This window comes from Cariama cristata, unplaced genomic scaffold, assembly GCF_000690535.1.
Source record: "Cariama cristata isolate BGI_N322 unplaced genomic scaffold, ASM69053v1 scaffold2248, whole genome shotgun sequence".
Classification (NCBI taxonomy): domain Eukaryota; kingdom Metazoa; phylum Chordata; class Aves; order Cariamiformes; family Cariamidae; genus Cariama; species Cariama cristata.
This window is the reverse complement of record NW_009630433.1, coordinates 64,547-82,192: the sequence shown is the minus strand read 5'-3', so window position 1 is coordinate 82,192 and position 17,646 is coordinate 64,547. Positions and strand designations below refer to the sequence as shown.

The window sequence follows — 17,646 nt, the reverse complement described above, 5'->3', positions numbered from 1 at the left end:
TGATCTGTATTACAATCCATAGCAATAGTTTCATTCTGTGCTATGCTAATGCACATACAAAGTACTGCTTTCTCTTAAGTCCCACAAACAGACTCCTTTCTAAAGTCTGTTCCTCTGCATTGGCTAGTGTAGCATGATGCTGGGCAGAATTACAAACTCATTTCTTAATGCAGCATGGTACTGTGGGGCACTGTGTAGACATGTCCCACATTCCCTGGATGCTGTCTATTATTCCATTATTCAGTGCTCATACTCTAGCAATACTAAGCTCTCAAGGACTTAACCTCTCAGAAGGAAAGAACATAGTCTGTCTTGCTAGATTAAAGAAACTCTTTCTTCATAAAGAATCTGGGCTTTAATTAGTAGATGGTTCTGGCTTTTGGTTTTTTATTAAAAGACATCCCTTCTATAAAAGACTGAAGCTGGAGCTCCCTGAATACTGCCCTGCAGATTTGTCTGCTACTTACGCACTTGCCTTCTTCCTGCAGCTCTCACTGTGTTTCGCATTTGTATGTTGAGCTAAAGGTAACCCATGGATGGCTAAGTGTCCTGGTAGTAACTTCTGTTATATACAGCATTTCTTCAAAGAAGTAGCAGTCAAGAGAGCAAAGGAACAGATTGTTAAAACAAGAGTAGATGTCCTCAGGGAAAGTGATAATGTAGGGTCATTCTTAACTTTAAAGGGTCACATTCTGTGTCAGAAGCAGAGCACCTCTCTTGCAGATCCTTCTCTTGAGCTAGAAATGGTATCTGTGCCAGAACGTGTGTTGGGAATGCCCTTGACCATGGCTAAGATTCTTTTGCCACAAATCACTTCTTTCTCTGGTTATATGAATAGTGAAATTCCTGTGGAGCAAGCATTTCTTGAATGGTGCATAGACTTGGGGGAGGTGGCAGCTGCATAAAGCCCTGGTGGGAATATTTGTCTGCACAACATCATTTGGGAAGAATTAAATGTGAACAGGGAACAGAAAAAGTGACAAAAATTATTTAAGGAGTTGCAGCCCCAAGGAAGCTCAAACTTAAGATGCAGACTGATTCATAGCTCCCTAAAACTGTCTGTAAAGGCAAGGCAGGCATCTGACAATAGTCAGCTGACTCGTAATCTAGCAGAAAGTATAACAAGATCCAGAGTCTAAGCAGTACAACAAGACATTTAAACCAGAATAGAGGCATCACCACTTAGGGTTATGATAAACAGCCATTGGGCCAGTGTGCCGATTGTGTGCCACTAACTTGGGTTCAGAGGACTTTCTAGATGAGCCTCAATGGCTCAAGCAAAGGAAAGGTTTGATTAAAGAATTGCTGTGTGACACTGAGGCTTCTGCTCTCTGGGTCAGACCAGGTGACCTACTGTCTTGGAACAATTTATTTAGCTGTCTTTACAGTGTTTACAAGGAGCACCTGGGTGCAACCAGGGTTTGGAGCCTTGCCTCATGCTGCAAGTGCAGACAGCAGCTCTGCTGCCTGCCCTCACCCTCAGCAGTGCCATTCAAAAACTGGGTATGTTTTTTCTTCTCTCGTGGAGATATTGCTTTGAATGCAAAAGAAATGTTTTTCTTCTTCTCCTCTCTGCCCTCCATTATGGAAGGAGCCAGGAAACGCTTGTCTAATCTGCAGTGGGATAGGAGTTGGTTACCAAACTCTCTATCTGAACAGCAGTGAAAGGCTAGCCTGAGCATTTCTGTTCCTGTGCTCAGCCCAGTGCTTGTCCACAGTGCTCTCAAGCCTCTTACAGCAAACTACTCCTTTCTATAACTCCGTAGAGACTGGTTTCAACCATGACAGAATTACTGCCTTGCGTCTGTTCTCTTCCTCATACGTGTGCATGCCATTTCTCTCTCATTTCCAGTTTATCTTTTGGAAACAACCCTTTTATCCTCCTTGGATGGATGTATGGCTGTAAAGGGATGCTATTGCTTGTTGAGAAGCTTTGGGCTGTTTGGGAATCTGATTCTGGCATTGCCAGTAAGGTACTGAAGAAACCTGAACAGCAACTTCTTTTTCCCTCTGGAAATTAAGAGGCAGAGTCATCTGCCAATGATTACACTTTTAATGTTTTCATATTGAAATGAACTTGATGAGAGCAGGTGTTTATTCATGCAGCCAGTGTCTGGTATGTTAGGTGCTGTTTGATTTCACACATTGTAGTGGCAGAGGGGAAGAGAGGAGCTGTTGCTACAGTCTTAATTTTGGCAGTAGTGGCAGAGCAGTTTTTGTTGCGTTTGTCCCTCATGCTTTTCATCCTTCAGTTGAGGCATAGTTGAGAGGGTATGTCTCTCACCACTGAAAAACAAGAACAGTGTCCTCCTGCACAATCAGATTCGGGTGCTTGCAGGGCTTTGAACTGCAGTTTGATTTTCTTGAAAGTGTAGATGTTAATGGGGAATCTGTTGGAAGACCTCAAATGATTTGCAGGTTTTATTTTTCCGATTCCCTATTGTGTAACTTAAAATGTTCAGCTCTTGGACGGGTGTATGTTAATTTGAAATGTCGAACTGTCACATGCATTTCCAGCAGTAATAAGCATTCTGTAGCTGCAGCTTAGTTAGCAATCAAGTTCATTTTTCATTTTGTATATAGAACCGATAGTGTATTTTCTCTGACACAATGCTTACCTTTAGAAGACTGACAGCCAAAAGAAGTCAAACACACTTTTTCTAACATGTGTTTTGGTAGAGCCCAAACTAACTCAGTAACTGAAGATTAGATCTGTGCAGTAAACAGGTGTCACTTTTACACAGTTACTCTTCTGATTATAACAGTATTTAGAAATCTTGCTACTATGGGAGTAGGATTAGAATGAGGGTGAAATTCAGGTAGAAGATTTAAATAGGATTTAGAAACAAAAACTCAAACCTAAGATCATTGGAAACTCATTGGAAAAATTTGAAGTAAAAACACGCATTTTCAAGATTCTCTACTATAGGTGCTCTGGAATAGTTGACACTTAGTAAACATAATATTTGTGTTTACACACAGTGTTTAGAAATGGTACTAGATCAGCTATTGCCTTTACATTTTTTCAGTGCCATACCAGTGCTATGTAACTGATGATAAGTATACCTTTTTTTTTTTTCCCCCAGGCTTTAAGCTGCAAACTCTAGACTGTAGCCCACTTATGGCACCTAAATATGCTGAGACTTGGTCAGGTATCATGGTGAAAGGTAGCGTCTCTCATCATGAAGATGTTCAGGAAAGCCAACTGCAGTGATTTTTGAGGTTTTTTTCAAGTGTCCGTTCTTCGTGGGTAGTTGTCTGGCCTTTAGGATAAGGGCTGAGATTTAATTGCTGCTATTATCCGTAGTCAGGAAGTCCTTTGGTGCTGCAGTAGAACATGTGGTTGTTTTGAAAGTGCTGTCAATCTGAGACTTCTTTCTTTTTTTTTTTTTTATTTAATGGCAACAGGGAGAAGAAAGGGTCATGGGATACCAGTCCAAGGAAGACCAGCATTCCTTAGCTTAGTTATTTACAAAATTACTTCACTTTTATGGATGTAATATGCTTGGCTTGCATAAATGAGTGTATGTAACTCATAGCTCTCCATTGAGATGAGTTGCATAACATGCTCTTAGTTAATGCATCTATCCTAATTTATGGCAATACATTTTTTGACTCCTCTGCCATGTATTTTGTTGTTTTCTGGATGCTTGGCTGAAGGACTACCAAGTCACTAACACTTGAATTTTTTTAAATGTTGGGTACACTGGATTTTTTTCTGTAATGTAACATGGGATGGTCTTGCCCTACAATTCAAGGCCCTATTCTGGAATTTGGCTTCATCTCTGGGTAAGATTTTTACAGTTAATGCTCAGGTGTAAAGGCAGTACTTGTGCTGTTGGGAATGCAATAATGTGTGAGTGATCAGCAAAGAAAAACACTAAACACAAAACCCCAAGTAGTTCCATCACACTCATTTTGAGTATGCAATTGATTAGATTAAGCAATAAGAAATATTTTGCAACTTGATTATTGCTAATTATATTCATAGTGCTTTTGAGTATTTTACAATCAATTTTGTGATATATTGAGAGAATAAAAATGAAGGTGTTCAGATAGCCGTGACAGTGACTAGTAACATGGGTACATGAGATTATTGTTGATTTTTGGCTGCTAAAAGTGAATTTGCTTGAGGCAAAATGATTGATTTGCGCTTAGTAAAACCCAAGATAAACACGTGGTACTGTGTTATAATTGCTCTTAGATCATGTTTTATGTGATACTCAAAGCCTTTTAAAAAGACTGTTGTTAAGTCTCTGAACAAACTCTGCTACCTTAGGGAATCAAAGCCAGCTGTCAGCAAGGGGGAATGACTGTTTTAGCTCTAAAGGATCCCTAATGAAGGGAATAGCCCAAACACCTCATCGCTCTCCTCTTCTGTGTGGAGAGGACTGGAATGGGAAATTGGCTTCAATGAACTTGTTTGGGTAAAGAGAGAATAGACAGAATTCAATTTACAAGTAAAATAAAAAGGCAGTTTCTGAAGTGACCTCATTTCATAGCTTTTTTTCAGAAGTGTATTGGAGGAGCCATCTCTAGCTTATAGTAATGTAGACATTTCTATACCATTTCAAGATGCTGGTAGTACTGATATGCACACTCAGCCACAACTGACAGTGTGTTTGCTAGAAAGGATTTTGGAACCTGTTAGTATTTACATAGATGCCTGTATGATGATCATTTACTCTTGTCTTGAGGGAAGTCAAAGGCATCCTGAATTTCATCCAAATGCTGACCACTCTGTGAAAACTGAGGCAAAGGCTGTAGTTAGATTTGTTAAACTGGATGAAACTATAGTGCCACTGAACTAATATCTGCATAGATGTTAATAAGACCAGTCTGCTAGATTGGGATTTATCTATTATCACATTAGAGGTCCACATCTAAACTAGTCATTCTGGTATCCTTCTGTGGTGAAGGAAAGAACTGGGCAACTCTAGATGTTCAGTTCAGATGTAGGGCTTTAAAGTCAAGAAAGATGAATCTTATGCTGTGTACCTTTTGGCTCATTAGAGCCTTTGTCAAATGTTCTTAAGTCCTTGTCAATACATGAAGAGCAAAAATGTTGGATCTTGCTCCTACTGCTTAGGTTGACACAGTAACAAGAGAGAGCTTAAATCTATCTGGAGAAGGTTTGTTAAGATAACAAGTGAGTGTTGCATTTTTCCAGCCATGTTTACTGAACAAAATGCTCTTGCAACACCCACAGATGCTGTTCTCAAGCAGCAGCTGTGGAACTGGGCCAGGGTGGCCTTTCCCCATCCCAACTGGGATGCAGTGGGACGACTATTTAATGGTAAATAGTAAATGGAATTTAACAGAGGGTGGAATGAACTGAGACACAACTGCTGCATCCCCAAGCTGAAGTATTGTAAGCTGACAACTTATAACCTCTTTGGCTCCTGAATTGCAGCTAAAGGAGTTGGAGTAGGAGAAATAACCTTTTTTGGGGGAGGGAGGTGAGGGGAGAAAGAAAAGATAACGATATCAAAGATACTCTTCTGTGTGACCTCCTCACTCTGAAGCATGTGCTTATGATGCGCCTGGGTCGGGACTTCCACTAAGATACTGGATTATAATAAAAGTGGTGAGTGATAGAGTGAGAAATGAAATGCCTGCTCTTTGTTTTATTAAACAGGTGCAGTGCCATACCTACACCGGATACTGCTGGTGTGTGACACCTGATGGCAAGCCTATTAGCGGCTCTTCTGTACAGAACAAAACTCCTGTATGTTCAGGTACTGTGGGAGTGGCTTCAACTAATACAAATTTGATAACCAAAGGAGGCTGGGGAGAATGCGTCCTCTTGAGAATGCTTAATCTTTTCAGGTGACTTGGCCAGTTTACCCAATTTAACACTGTAGTTGTGCTTGTATCTCCCTGTGTACTTGCTGGCATTGGGAAGCTGCAAGGGAGCTTGGACGGTGCCGTGTCTACCCTGCAGGTAGGGTACAGACGTTCCTGCAAGGCTCACTGAGAAAAATCACCAAGGTAACAGCCTGTGGGAGCCAAGGCAAGAGTCGCAGTGTTGCTGCATACACCAAAACCAGAGATTCCTGTAACAGATGGGATAACTTTTTTCCATTAACTGAATTTTAAAGTGGTTTTTGAGCTGTGTTTAGTGGGCCATGAAGTCATTTTGCCTTGAGAGTAACTTCAGTTAGAAGTTTGATAAGATGGTTCTGTGAGAAACTGGTAGTTGTTGACCACTAGCCCCCAAATCTGGTAGTGAATAGAGCTGCTGTGGCAGCAGCACGCTAAGCACAGGGAGGGGTGGGAAACTGTTCTGTACTGTTTGGAAGAATTCAGGGGCAACACTAGAATTGTTCTGCACCCATTACTCCATGTCTGTATCCCCCCCATCTTCCCCCACCCCCAAATAAAAGAAGAAAGAAAAGACAGTGAGCACAGGAGTGTGTTTCTAATGTGTTCAGTGATGCCATATAGGCACTGCTGCTGCCTCTGGCTTCATGTTCTGCAATCTGCATCCCATGGTTGTTTAATGTATTTCTCCTCTCACACCTTGCAATATTTTCCCTTTAGATGGGAGCGTGACAGCAGTCAAACTTTTGTTTGTGTTTTTTTTTTAATCCTTCTCAGCTAATTCAGTGTCCTCTTGGCTGTAGGATGTTTTGTGGTAATAAGCAAACATAATGACTTGCATGAGGATTTAAGTTGAGTGGAAGAACTGTCTGGGAACCAGTGAGTCAGTGTAGCTTGAAGGGATGCTTGGTGTTTTACAGGTACATGGAAAGAAAATAAGATTAATATCCTATCTTAGTGTAAGCTGAAATACTACAGTAATTTGGCTTAAACCTTAGAGTATGACTTTCTTCCACCATTCCCAGTATATGATTTTGTTAGGGCATGTTTTAGAGTTTTGCTGATCTGTTCATTAGTCTTGAGCTGTTTATAAAATTGTGTTACCAGGAAAAGTCATGGTGTATTGTAGGACACACAGATGTTAGGCGTATAATGAGTAATATTGAGTATGTGCTTCCTACTTGTAATTCAGCAATAGATCGCCGATGAACTGATCTGCAAGAGAAAGTGCCTGGGCAATAGAGTTTACATTTAGAGTTTGTCTTGACCAGACTCGTAGGCCTGTCAGAGCTGCCTCTTTTGGAGCTGACTTTTGATTCATGTTTCCTGAAGGATCAGTAATCACTGAAACTGTTTAGTAATGGTGCACGTAAGAATCTGTTTCCTGAGAATAAAGCTATTCCCCCCCCGCCCCCCCAAAAAAGCTTGTCATAGATCTTTTTTTTTTTTTTTTAAATATACACTCTGGTAATGGATTTGTTCAAAAAGCTTTTATTTATCAGTTCAAGTTTTAGTGGAAAACTGTGTGATGAAGCACTAAAGCAAACTGCAGAAACAAGTGTAGAATCATATATATTATGTGAAGATCTAAGTTATATTAAAAAAACAAAGGTATGTTCTATTCAAGTACATTCTGGATCTTATTCAGTGTCCCTTTTCAAACAGCTGGGGATGTTCAGGGGTTGGTTCAAATCCATTTTCTGCAAATTGACCCACTTAATCCCTTTCCTTTAGAATACTGCCCCTTGCATTCCCTACGCACTCGCCCCACCTGTTTTTGATTTGTTCTTCCTGACATTTGCAAACGAAAGAAGTGACTCTTACTGATCTTTCCTTCTTGCCCTTGGATTTATTCCAGGTTTCTTACTAGCACACTGCTCTGTTGAACCCTTTCAAATCACTGGATCCAGCTACTAAAGATTTCTTATTTACCCTCATCCTGATTTAACATCTTAACAACAACATTTAACAAAGTCTTAACACTTATGCTATCCCAGTCGGTAGAAGCCACAAGCTCTCTGAATCCTAAACTGAGCTGTTGGCAAGTAAAACAGACGCTTTGTGGGTTTGAGATATTGACTATATTAATGTGACATTGTGTTCTGTGTGATCATGCAGCATGGAAATAGATGTCTTTTTTCTGTCTTTTTTTCTTCCCCTTTAGGTTCTGTAACTGATAAACCATCAAGCCAGGGTAATTCGGGAAGGAAAGGTGAGTGGAGTCCTGTGCTTCAGCAACTTGTTTTGTAATAGCAGCTGCCCAGCCAAGTGTCTTGAGATAACTCAGAACCAGGGTTCCTAACCAGCTGGGTGTGCGGGAGGCTTGCATGCCTCTAGACCTGACCCTTCAGCAGAAGGAATAAGATGACAGTCTGTTCATGCATACCCTCTGGAGCAGAAAACGGTGCACTCTGCTCTGTGCTCATTGACTGAGATGTAGTGCATGAAAGCAGAGCTTCCCAAAGGGGCAGCTGGCACAGAATAACTGCTGCTTGTTCACCTTGAAGTTAATTACTGAGCATTTCTCAGTAAAATCCCTAGAGATTAGGAAGGCTATTAATATGACTAGGACACTGGGAGTCGGGAGTGCCAATGTCATGGTTGTGGCTTTATATGCATTGAAAGGTGGGGTTTTTAACAGAGCATAAAACCCTCTGGCCAGCTGGAGCAGCACTGGATTAAACTCTAGCTGTGCTTGGAAACCTCACTCTTCTGTGCATTAGGCGTTGGTCCTCCTTCTCCTTTACACTCCTTTCTTCAGTCCTTGCTTTTCCAGAACAGGGCACTAGATGTGTCCTCATTCTTCTCCTATGTGTGTTCCACCTTCCCATGCTGGGACTGTGAATCCAGTCCTGAGGACACTTAACAGGAATGATAGATTGCTGTGTTCTGAGCAGTGAAGTGTTTTGAGCATATCTGCTCTCCAGTCTATTGGTTGTGTATAGTAGCTTAGGAAAAGGTAGGGAGAAGAAAGGTGCAAAGAAAACTGCTTAGTTAAGACTGAATGCTGAAGCCTGCTTCTTATTTTAGATAAGGATATGTCTCTGTAAACCTGTAATTTCGTGTTAATGTATAATTGGCACTTGAACGCATTGTTATCATTCTGTTAATGCAATCATTGCTAGTCTAACCTGAAGTACAAGCAAATCAAGTAACTCTTGAAATTTTCATTATTTTTGAGTGGAGGTTGTTTGTAGGCTTCCTGCCTGAATAGTCCTGTTCTGTCCTTCTGGAACTGGAAGCAGCTGACATTGGATTTCATAAGAAGCAAGAGCAAAAGGGGAAAACATCTGAACTTGTTTTTCCTATTTCACTCCCTTTATTAACTCAGAGGTTGGAACATGCAAAAAGAGAGAACTGTAAACTGAATGAATTAATCTAAAATTTGCAATATAAATTGATTCTCCTTGGTGCTGCCTGTGGCATCCTGTTTCAAGAATGGTACACTTGGTCATGTGGCTGTAGAAACATCCTATGCAGTAGCTGTCAAGAAAAGGAAAATGTTTCCCTTTGGGCCAGCATACTTCAAGCAATCATGTAAACTTTCTGACCTCTCCAATTCTGAATCTGTTCATATGTGATGGAAGCCCCCACACAAGCTGCTTTGATCTTTCTCCATCATGTTAGAAAAATACTTGTGAGCAATTATTAAATAGGTCTTTTAAAGTCAAGAGGGCTTTTAGAAGCTGAAATAATGTGGTTTGAAATTTGGTAGACTTCGCATTACTTTTTTGGCCAGTGATGAATACCTAATCTAAAAATGAATTTGGCTTTCTTATCAGTGTTTTTCTTGAGTTAAGTTACCTTGATTCAAAATTCCAGTATCAGGTCCTGTTGTAAGGAAGTTGGAACCAAGAACAGCCTGGCTTCCTTGAAGCAAGGTGGTCACTGGAGGTCTGGCTTCTCTGAAGACTGGTGGCTAGCCAGTGTGCATATAACCATCCATTCTAGCTGAGTCTTAAGTACTCTTTCGGCAAAGACAGTCTGCAAAGACTTTGCAAGAAGACAAAAAAGGCAGAGTGAGGAGGGATCCAGCAGGAACTGGGTCAGTGATGACCTTTCTGTTGTAAAGGCATATCTTGGAAACTTCTGACATTACTTTGGGCAACTGCCATCTGACTTGGGAGCTTTTTGGACTCTTCCCACTGCACAGCAGACTCCTCTCTCCATCCCTGGAGGGTCTCCGAGTCAAAGAGCATTATCTGGCACAGAATAGGCACTCTCAGGAGGAAAAGGAATAGCTAAGACTCTCAAAAGAGATTTCTTTTGTCCCATTCATACAGGAATGTAAAACATGGAGCTAATAAACTGTGTGATGCTGGTGCTTTTCAAGTCTTCAGGGCAAAATAGCTGTTTGGATGGAGTCTGCTCTGCCTTAGAAACAGTGCAGATGGGTAGGCTTAAGCTGTTGGGTAATAAATGAAGACTTTACTAGCATATTAGCTCTCCTTCAGAAGAGATGAATTAATGTTCGAAGGAGAAAAAGGCTGGTTATCAGTAATAACTATCTTTCTCCAAATGTTTTGTCTTTTCCATCCTGTTTAGCCCTAATTTCTGGGGATCGATAGGTATGATGGAGTCACCAGATGATGTGAGGTAACATGCCATTCCACTCACAGACTCTCTCACTACTGATGAAAAGAAAATGAAATGGCTTTGTGATCACGTGGCTTGGCATGTAGTTCCAGAAGTGGCTCTGTGGAGCTTTCTGCAGAGAAGAGGCAAGAGTGCTGGCAAGAAATCCTTTTTATTTTTAAATCCCATGCTCTGGTTGCCCGTGTTTACATTGCTGCTATTGCTGTATGATGCAATGCCAGTTACTCATACAATTTTCCCTGTAAGGTAATTTAAATCAAATTAAATTGGCACCAAACTTAAAACTTTAAAATAGGACATACTGATTTGTTCTGTGTCTGAGAAGTGCTTTGTTTCTGGAAGGCAGTGCAAACCTGGGCCCCGGGACATGCAGGCATGTTCATATGAGGTGGAATGGAAACCCAGGTTCTCCAGGACACGCTCGATGTGGGGACTTTGCAGCTCAGATACTTAACCACTGTTCTTTTTGTGCTGAATTCAGCCTGCAAGTGAAGAAAATGTTTCCAGGACCTTTGTCAGGGAATGCAGTTATTCTTGGGTGGGATTAGGATATCCAGAACCTGCAGATTTCTGTTGCTGTCTGTTCCTCATTCCGGCTTGTTCCTTGTACAATCCTTTCTCGTAAGGAGCTTCTTGCGCTAATTTACTCCAGTTGCTGCTTACTTTGAAAGGCCTGACAGACTTGGTAGACGCATGCTGTCCCCAGAGGGCTGGATTCCCGCCCCCCCACCCCCACTGTGAGGTTGTTAATGTTTTAAGAAGCAGTGAAAGGCATCCTTGGAGCCAACATGACTGGATTTCTTCCCTGCCCAAAGAATGCAGAACGTTCCTTTCCAGTCAAAGGGAAATTGTGCCACACATTTGAAACAAAACAAGCAAACACGGAACAAAACAAAACTTTATTTTCTTTATCTGAGGAATGTTGGGGCTTTAGGAGCTCAAAGCTACAGATTTGGCATGTTGCAGCCATGAGTAGTGTCCTTTGCAGTCACCAAGCAGGGTTTAAAAAGTAGGCTGGTGAGGAGACAAAGGGATGTAAAAAGCAGCCATGTCATTTCTTATCTTCATAAAGTCACTTGGTCTTCCTTCTTAAAACTGGAAACTGAGTGAATTAAAAGTGAAGAGACTGGAAATGAGTGAAGAGGGAAAAAAAATATCTAAGTCGGGATAGTGGTTTGTTAGTGGTTGTTAACTGTTCTGGACACTGAGAGAGGTGTTGATACCATTTTTAAATCAACTGAATGAAGGAAATGGGAAAGGAGGCTTAGTTCTATAATCTGGGATTAAAAGATGATGCAAGTACAGGGTAAATATGGGCTGGATAAACTGTCAGTGTGAGTCATGAAGAGTCTTGAGTGGTATGAAGTCCCTTTTCTTTCATAAAGCCTCTTGCAGTGCATAAAGTTCCATGCCTGTTTTGACTTGCTTTGTTTCTCTATTGCAAAAGCTGGCAATAGCGTCTGCAACTCGCTGAACCTGGGGCAGGTACAGTGATGTTGGGGAAATGTAAGCTTTGATGGCCTCACAGAAGGCAAAATCTGGGTTGAGCTTGTTTTACACTTACTATCTTACATGTAGATATGACTTTTGTATGGAGTTGCTAAAAGCTTTACTCAACCAGTCTGCAGCCTACAGGAGAACACTGGAGCAATTTGAGGAACCTAAGATAAACAACTTAAAATTCCTGTCAATTAAACATCTAGAATTGGATTCCTTTTTGTGGGTTTAACTGTCAGAAATGGGCTGAAAGGCAGGCTTCGTGGGAGGGAAATTCTCTGCTGCAATTGTGGGCAAGTTGGCCCATTCTCTAGCTCTCTTCCTGCTGGTTTCCAAGAGTCTTACCTCTAGTAAGTGTTAACAACCTGGTTGTGCAGCCAGTAGACTGAACAATTTGAATCAGTAATGACCCCATTAGTCTGAGTCAGTAATTAGACTGGGCAGTAAAGAGTGAACGCTCTCCTCAGGCAAATCCAAGTGGAGGATGGCTTGTGCTGATGTAAATAAATGGAACCGTTTGTACCTGGAGACCTGAGAGTTGTGCTGGTGGTAAGAAGTCAGGTGCAGCTGGCACCGATTCACCTGCCGTCAACTTGCAGGGAGGGGAGCACGCTGCCTCCACAGTGGTTAGTACATCTCAGAAGACAGATAATATCTTGACGAAAACATCAAGTTGAAATGTGACCAAAACCTGAGACTGGGACTTTGGTCTTTACCTTCCCCAGTTCTTTCTGGATTCAACCCCAGATACTGATCAAATCTGAAACAGAACACTGCTATTACACTAACCAAGCTTCAAAAGCCCAATTATTCTTCCCTCTCCAGCCTCATAAATACTGAGAAAAATGCTCTGTGATGTCTTTAACAGCTTGTAGAGGATACAGAAAAGAAAGAAATATTGTATGGACTTTACCAGTAAAGTGAAAGAAATACAAGGGGCAGTATGAAGTCAAGTGGTGGTTTTAGCTGGTCAGCATCGTCTTATGATGAATTTCTTGGAGAACATTAGCAGGCACTAATTCTGCAGTGCTACCCAAACAGTTCTTCTGAATCACTTACGTTACATGTTTATTTTTAAATAGTATACTAGTTTGTAAGTCTGGATGAAGGAGAATTTTCATGCAAAAATTGCTTTCTGAACTGTTTAACTTTGTCATGTAATATTCCTAGACCAGAGCTGACATGTTTCTGTAAGAATATACATGTGAACACAAAGTGTGCACATACAATTTGATGCTTGTGGACAGAGCTGCATGTGTAGTGTAGCTATGTAGAAAGTCAGACTGTGCTATGCATGTATAATAAGTCTGCTTCCTGAAAGCAGCAGATCTGCTGTGCGTGTGCTACATGAATGCTCCAAGTCCTCTGGATGTGCAAAAGCTTGATTTGTCCTACCATGCACTGATGGTAGACAGTTTCTGAGTCTGCTCTGATAAAATTTAACAGGGGGCAGGAAATCATCTCTGGGAGAAACATGAATGTGTGCTGCTTTTCATGAAACTGGGATAAAAACTCGGGTGACTGAAGTTACTGGGGGAGATCAGTGCAAAAACTCTCTCCTGCAAAGGCCTGAGGGCTGTGAATAAAAAATTCTGTAGGTGGAATTTGTGGCACATCAGATTTTTAGTTAGCTCATATTTATATTTCTGAGCAAACTTAGCGGTGGAATTGAAGTTTGCTTCAATATTGTAAAAATAGTCCTGTAAAAAATACCATTACTTTGATCAGTAGGTTTGCCAGTTTGTAGATATTCAGAATTCTATCTCGTTTCTATCACTCTCCCTATACTGTACATAATCTACAAAATTGTTTGTTAAATTCCAGTTAAATGTAATTGTAGAAAGCAAGTGAATTTCACAGGTATGGCAGATTGTAGTTTGCCAATATCACAGATCTCATAAGATAGAGTGAACCCAACTTTTAACTGGGAGCTGTGATCAATTTTGGGGAGAACAGGCAAATGTAACTTTACAATACTGTGTATACTGGATCACTTTTCCAGAGTGGAGCAGTGTTCTAAGAAACACTTAGATATATCTCATAAATCAATCAGATTTTTGAAATATTAAGGTCTAGAAGAAAAATTCAACCTCGAATTTGCTACATAAACAGTAGAATTAAAAACAATCCTTTTGGGTCCCCACATCACTGACTTGTCTGAAAATGTTTAGTTTTCATCAAGACGTTTTTCTGTGGGCCTCAGAACATATGTATCAAATTTGAGGCTGAAGAAAGCTTCATTGGCAAGTTTAAGCAGAAGGCAAATTCTGTTTTAAGGTATATTTTGTTTGATATAATGCAAGAATTCTGCTTTAATCTATAAAGCAAGAGTTCTAATCGGTAGGTTAGTCTATATAATATGACTTAATAAAATTGTAGTTTACAAGTGTTGTTATAGTAATCTACAGACGACTCATGTCTGTAATGTCTTAAGGACAGCTGTAAAGTTTTTTAAATGATTAAGTCATAGTATTGAGCAGCCTGGTGAGTAGATGTAATAAGCAGACTAACAATTGATTAAGGAACATCTGTTAAGGTATTACTAACTGTTTATGTGCTATACACAGGTTTCTGGTGTCTGACCATTTACAGCTTGCAGAGAAACAGAAGAGTTCTGAGGTCTGTGGGTTGTTTTTGTCGTTTAAATACTTCATAGTTATGTGGCCTCAACACCTTTTCTTTTTAAAGAGTTATTAAAAAAATTCTTCCCATGCTCTTTGAGTGTCTGGATCAACATGCCAAGATGTTATACTATTATGCTACGTATTTCTCTAGATCCTTTAAAGCAGCATCATTATAACTTTGAAATTAATAGTCCTAGACTTCCTGTCTTCTGTAGCTGTTTCTTAAAAATAAATCTGAGGCTAAATTGGAGGAATTGCTGGGTTTGCAGATAAGTGAAGCTAGAAGTTGTTTTCTTGTACCAGCCTAACATGACCCTATTTAGTTTGAGTATTCACATCCTGCGGAAGAATCTAGACATCTGAACGTTAGTGGTATTTTCTTTCAAATCAATGTAATGCACCAGGAAATGTATTTTTTCATGAGTGCAGGGGTTCAGTTGAGGGACTGGAAGTACTTTCCTTTCAATTCCTTTGCCCCATGAGCTCTGTCAAGGTTTCTCTATAAGATAGAGAAACTATGAAATTGTGATGGGAAAGCCTGAATGCATCCAGAGCATGTGTGTTTGTAAATAAGGTAGGAGGAAGCTGGAGAGGTGACTAGAATGTTTGTTCAAGTTCCTGAGATGACACCTAAGCTTCTTTAGAACAGATCTAGCTGGAATAATAGTTTCCCTCCATGGGCTCATCTGGGTTTTTGTTTTATGTTGACAGCAAGGGAGATGTATTACAAAATGCTTTGATAAGGGCTAGGGATTGAAAAGTCTTTCTGGCAGACTGAATTTCGCTGGGCTGTGTCTTTTATTACATGTCACTGTGCTCAGCTTGGTGTTCAGATACTGATGGGACTTTTAGGTGCTGCAGCAAAGCAATTCTCAAGTGTAAGAATTTGACAGGTTTCATCTTGACTGTTCAGCTGCCCACAAATATGCCTTTAAATGATAGTTCTTAAGATCAGTTGTCTTGGGCTCATTTTGAACAGTCAATCTGTAGATGTCTGGCAATCTGTAGCTATCAGGAATGACCTTCCTCCGCTTAAAATAAAAATATTTTAATGTTGAGAATGTGGTGTCACTTGTACCCTGTGTGCATTTTTGAGACATGCTTTGTTGTGTACATACAGATTTCCTTCTGAAGCATGATAGAACCTTTGGAGGTCCTTCCAGCTCTGCTCAGTTACCCTGCCTGTCTGCCTCCCTCCATTCTTCTCCATTCCTTCCCTCGTATAGAAAAACTATTCCTTTGGTTTCATAATCAAATACAAAAACTCCTTTGGACTAAATTCAGATCCTGAGGTGAACTAGCTGGGGCAATATAGTTGGAAAGCAGAGTTTCGCTCACTCACTAAAGCTCTGAACCTCTACTCTTAATGATCCTGGGGAGAAAAAAACCTGCAGAAACAAGTGGTGAAAAAAATACAGTTAGGTTTTTCCCCCTTTCCCTCATTTGCACACATGCAATACAGACGTAGCAGCGAGGTATCCATTCTTTTTGCCTGTGAGGAAATGAAAAGGCATATTGTAAGACTAGTCTGGTTGTCAGCCAGGAATTAGTCCTCTAAAGGAGAAAGGGAGAGGGGCTGGTGAGAGAAGAGGCTGTGCAGGGGAAAGGGGTAGCTGGAAGTGGGAAAGAACTCTTTGAGATAGATTCAGTGCCCATGGCTAGAGATGGAAAGGGTCTTGTGCGTCCTCAGCATGCAGGTGTCGGGAGAAAGGAAGGGAGCTTGTGTTCTTATACACAGGCATGTGTCTGGGGGAGCAAGGTCAAAAATTTAGACTATTTACTTAATCCCTTGGAACGGCTTTTTTCTCTTCTGTTTTCTTTTTGTGTTTAACAGACTGCTTTACAGGGGACACGTGTGGTAATTAACACATGCAGCTGTAGGGCTTCAGCCATATGTCTGAATTTCAAATGGCCATTAATCTGGGAAATTTGCTGCTGTCGCCTCCCCCCACTTATGGGCCGTATTCCTTGAAGATGTGGGGGAATTTATAGAGCCCTTACCTTGAAGAGGCCAAAGCTGGAAGGAGAGGAGTAAAAGGGAATGCGTGTGATATTGGGGAGAGAAGGAAGAGAGACTGTGAGATTACAATCCCACCCTTCATGCCCCTTGCCCCAGTCCACCATATATTTCAGGTAGCTTCTAAAACGTTCCTAAAGCTAGGGATCTGATCATTACTCATATGAAGCTTGCATAACAATTGCTAATTTTTTTTTCCTTGTTCAGCAGAGCAGTCTACGATCAGAATCGCTGTGTCCTTGCAGGCTTTTCAGATGTGCTCCTCTTTCCACAGCTGCAGGTATCTGGCCTCTTACACCGCCTAGAAGTGGCAAGGTGGAGGTGATGGTGGACTCTGTGCAGCCTTTTGGGAGAGAGAGTCAAGGAAGGGGGGTGTGTGTGTTGAGGAGGGAACAGAGTGTACCTCACATCAAAGCAGAGGCTCCTGAAAGAAGACGCAATATATTGTAGGTAGAATCAAACCAGAGAGGCTGAACTAAACAGTCATACGGTGGTTGTTGGTTTTGCTAACAGTAATCAGGCAGCTGTTGAGAGTGCTATAGAGCTTTCTGCGAATTTCTCTCCAAGTTTGGGGCAATGTCAAGTGCTAAAATCTTGCTATGAGATATGATGTCTTAAGTGAAATATTTCTTTGTGCGGAAACTTCTTTGCTCCCTGTTTTATTTCAAATGTCACTCCAGGCAGTGAGCCAAATAGAAGATGGTTCAAAATTAAGATACTGTGGTTTAAAATCCTGCAGTATCTATCATACTTCTAGTGCTTACAGGGTGAGATAAAAATGTATTCTAACAAGTAGGAAGCTGTAAAAAAAGAAAGCCTTTCTTCCTCTGCTTCCCCTCCTTCAATCTATTTTTGAACTTTCTTGATGCTGGCTATTGCTGATTCCTTGATCTCATCAACTCTATAGTGTGACACTGACACTTTGGAGGTGTCTCTGCTCTTGGAAAAAACCCCAACAAACATTCCTAATATTGTGTACTCCAACTCATGCTGAAGGGGGACTGTGATTTGCCCAGCCCTTACAATGTTGCTGCTCTGTTTTTCTGTGTTCTGCCTGTCCTCTCTGCTTTCCCTGTGAAGCTTAGTGCC

The 17,646-nt window shown here is 40.9% G+C and overlaps 1 protein-coding gene across 1 annotated transcript in view; it reads left to right on the top strand.

Annotated features, from left to right (window-relative positions):
- The window catches only part of SMOC1 (SPARC related modular calcium binding 1), a gene marked incomplete at its 5' end in the record, with an annotated part of 87,155 nt that overhangs the window by 12,842 nt on the left and 56,667 nt on the right, over positions 1 to 17,646 (top strand). The window contains 2 exons of the mRNA XM_009705510.1: positions 5,639 to 5,738; positions 7,988 to 8,035. Of these exons, the coding sequence (XP_009703812.1) occupies positions 5,639 to 5,738; positions 7,988 to 8,035 (148 nt within the window). The remainder of the gene's footprint in view (positions 1 to 5,638; positions 5,739 to 7,987; positions 8,036 to 17,646) is intronic.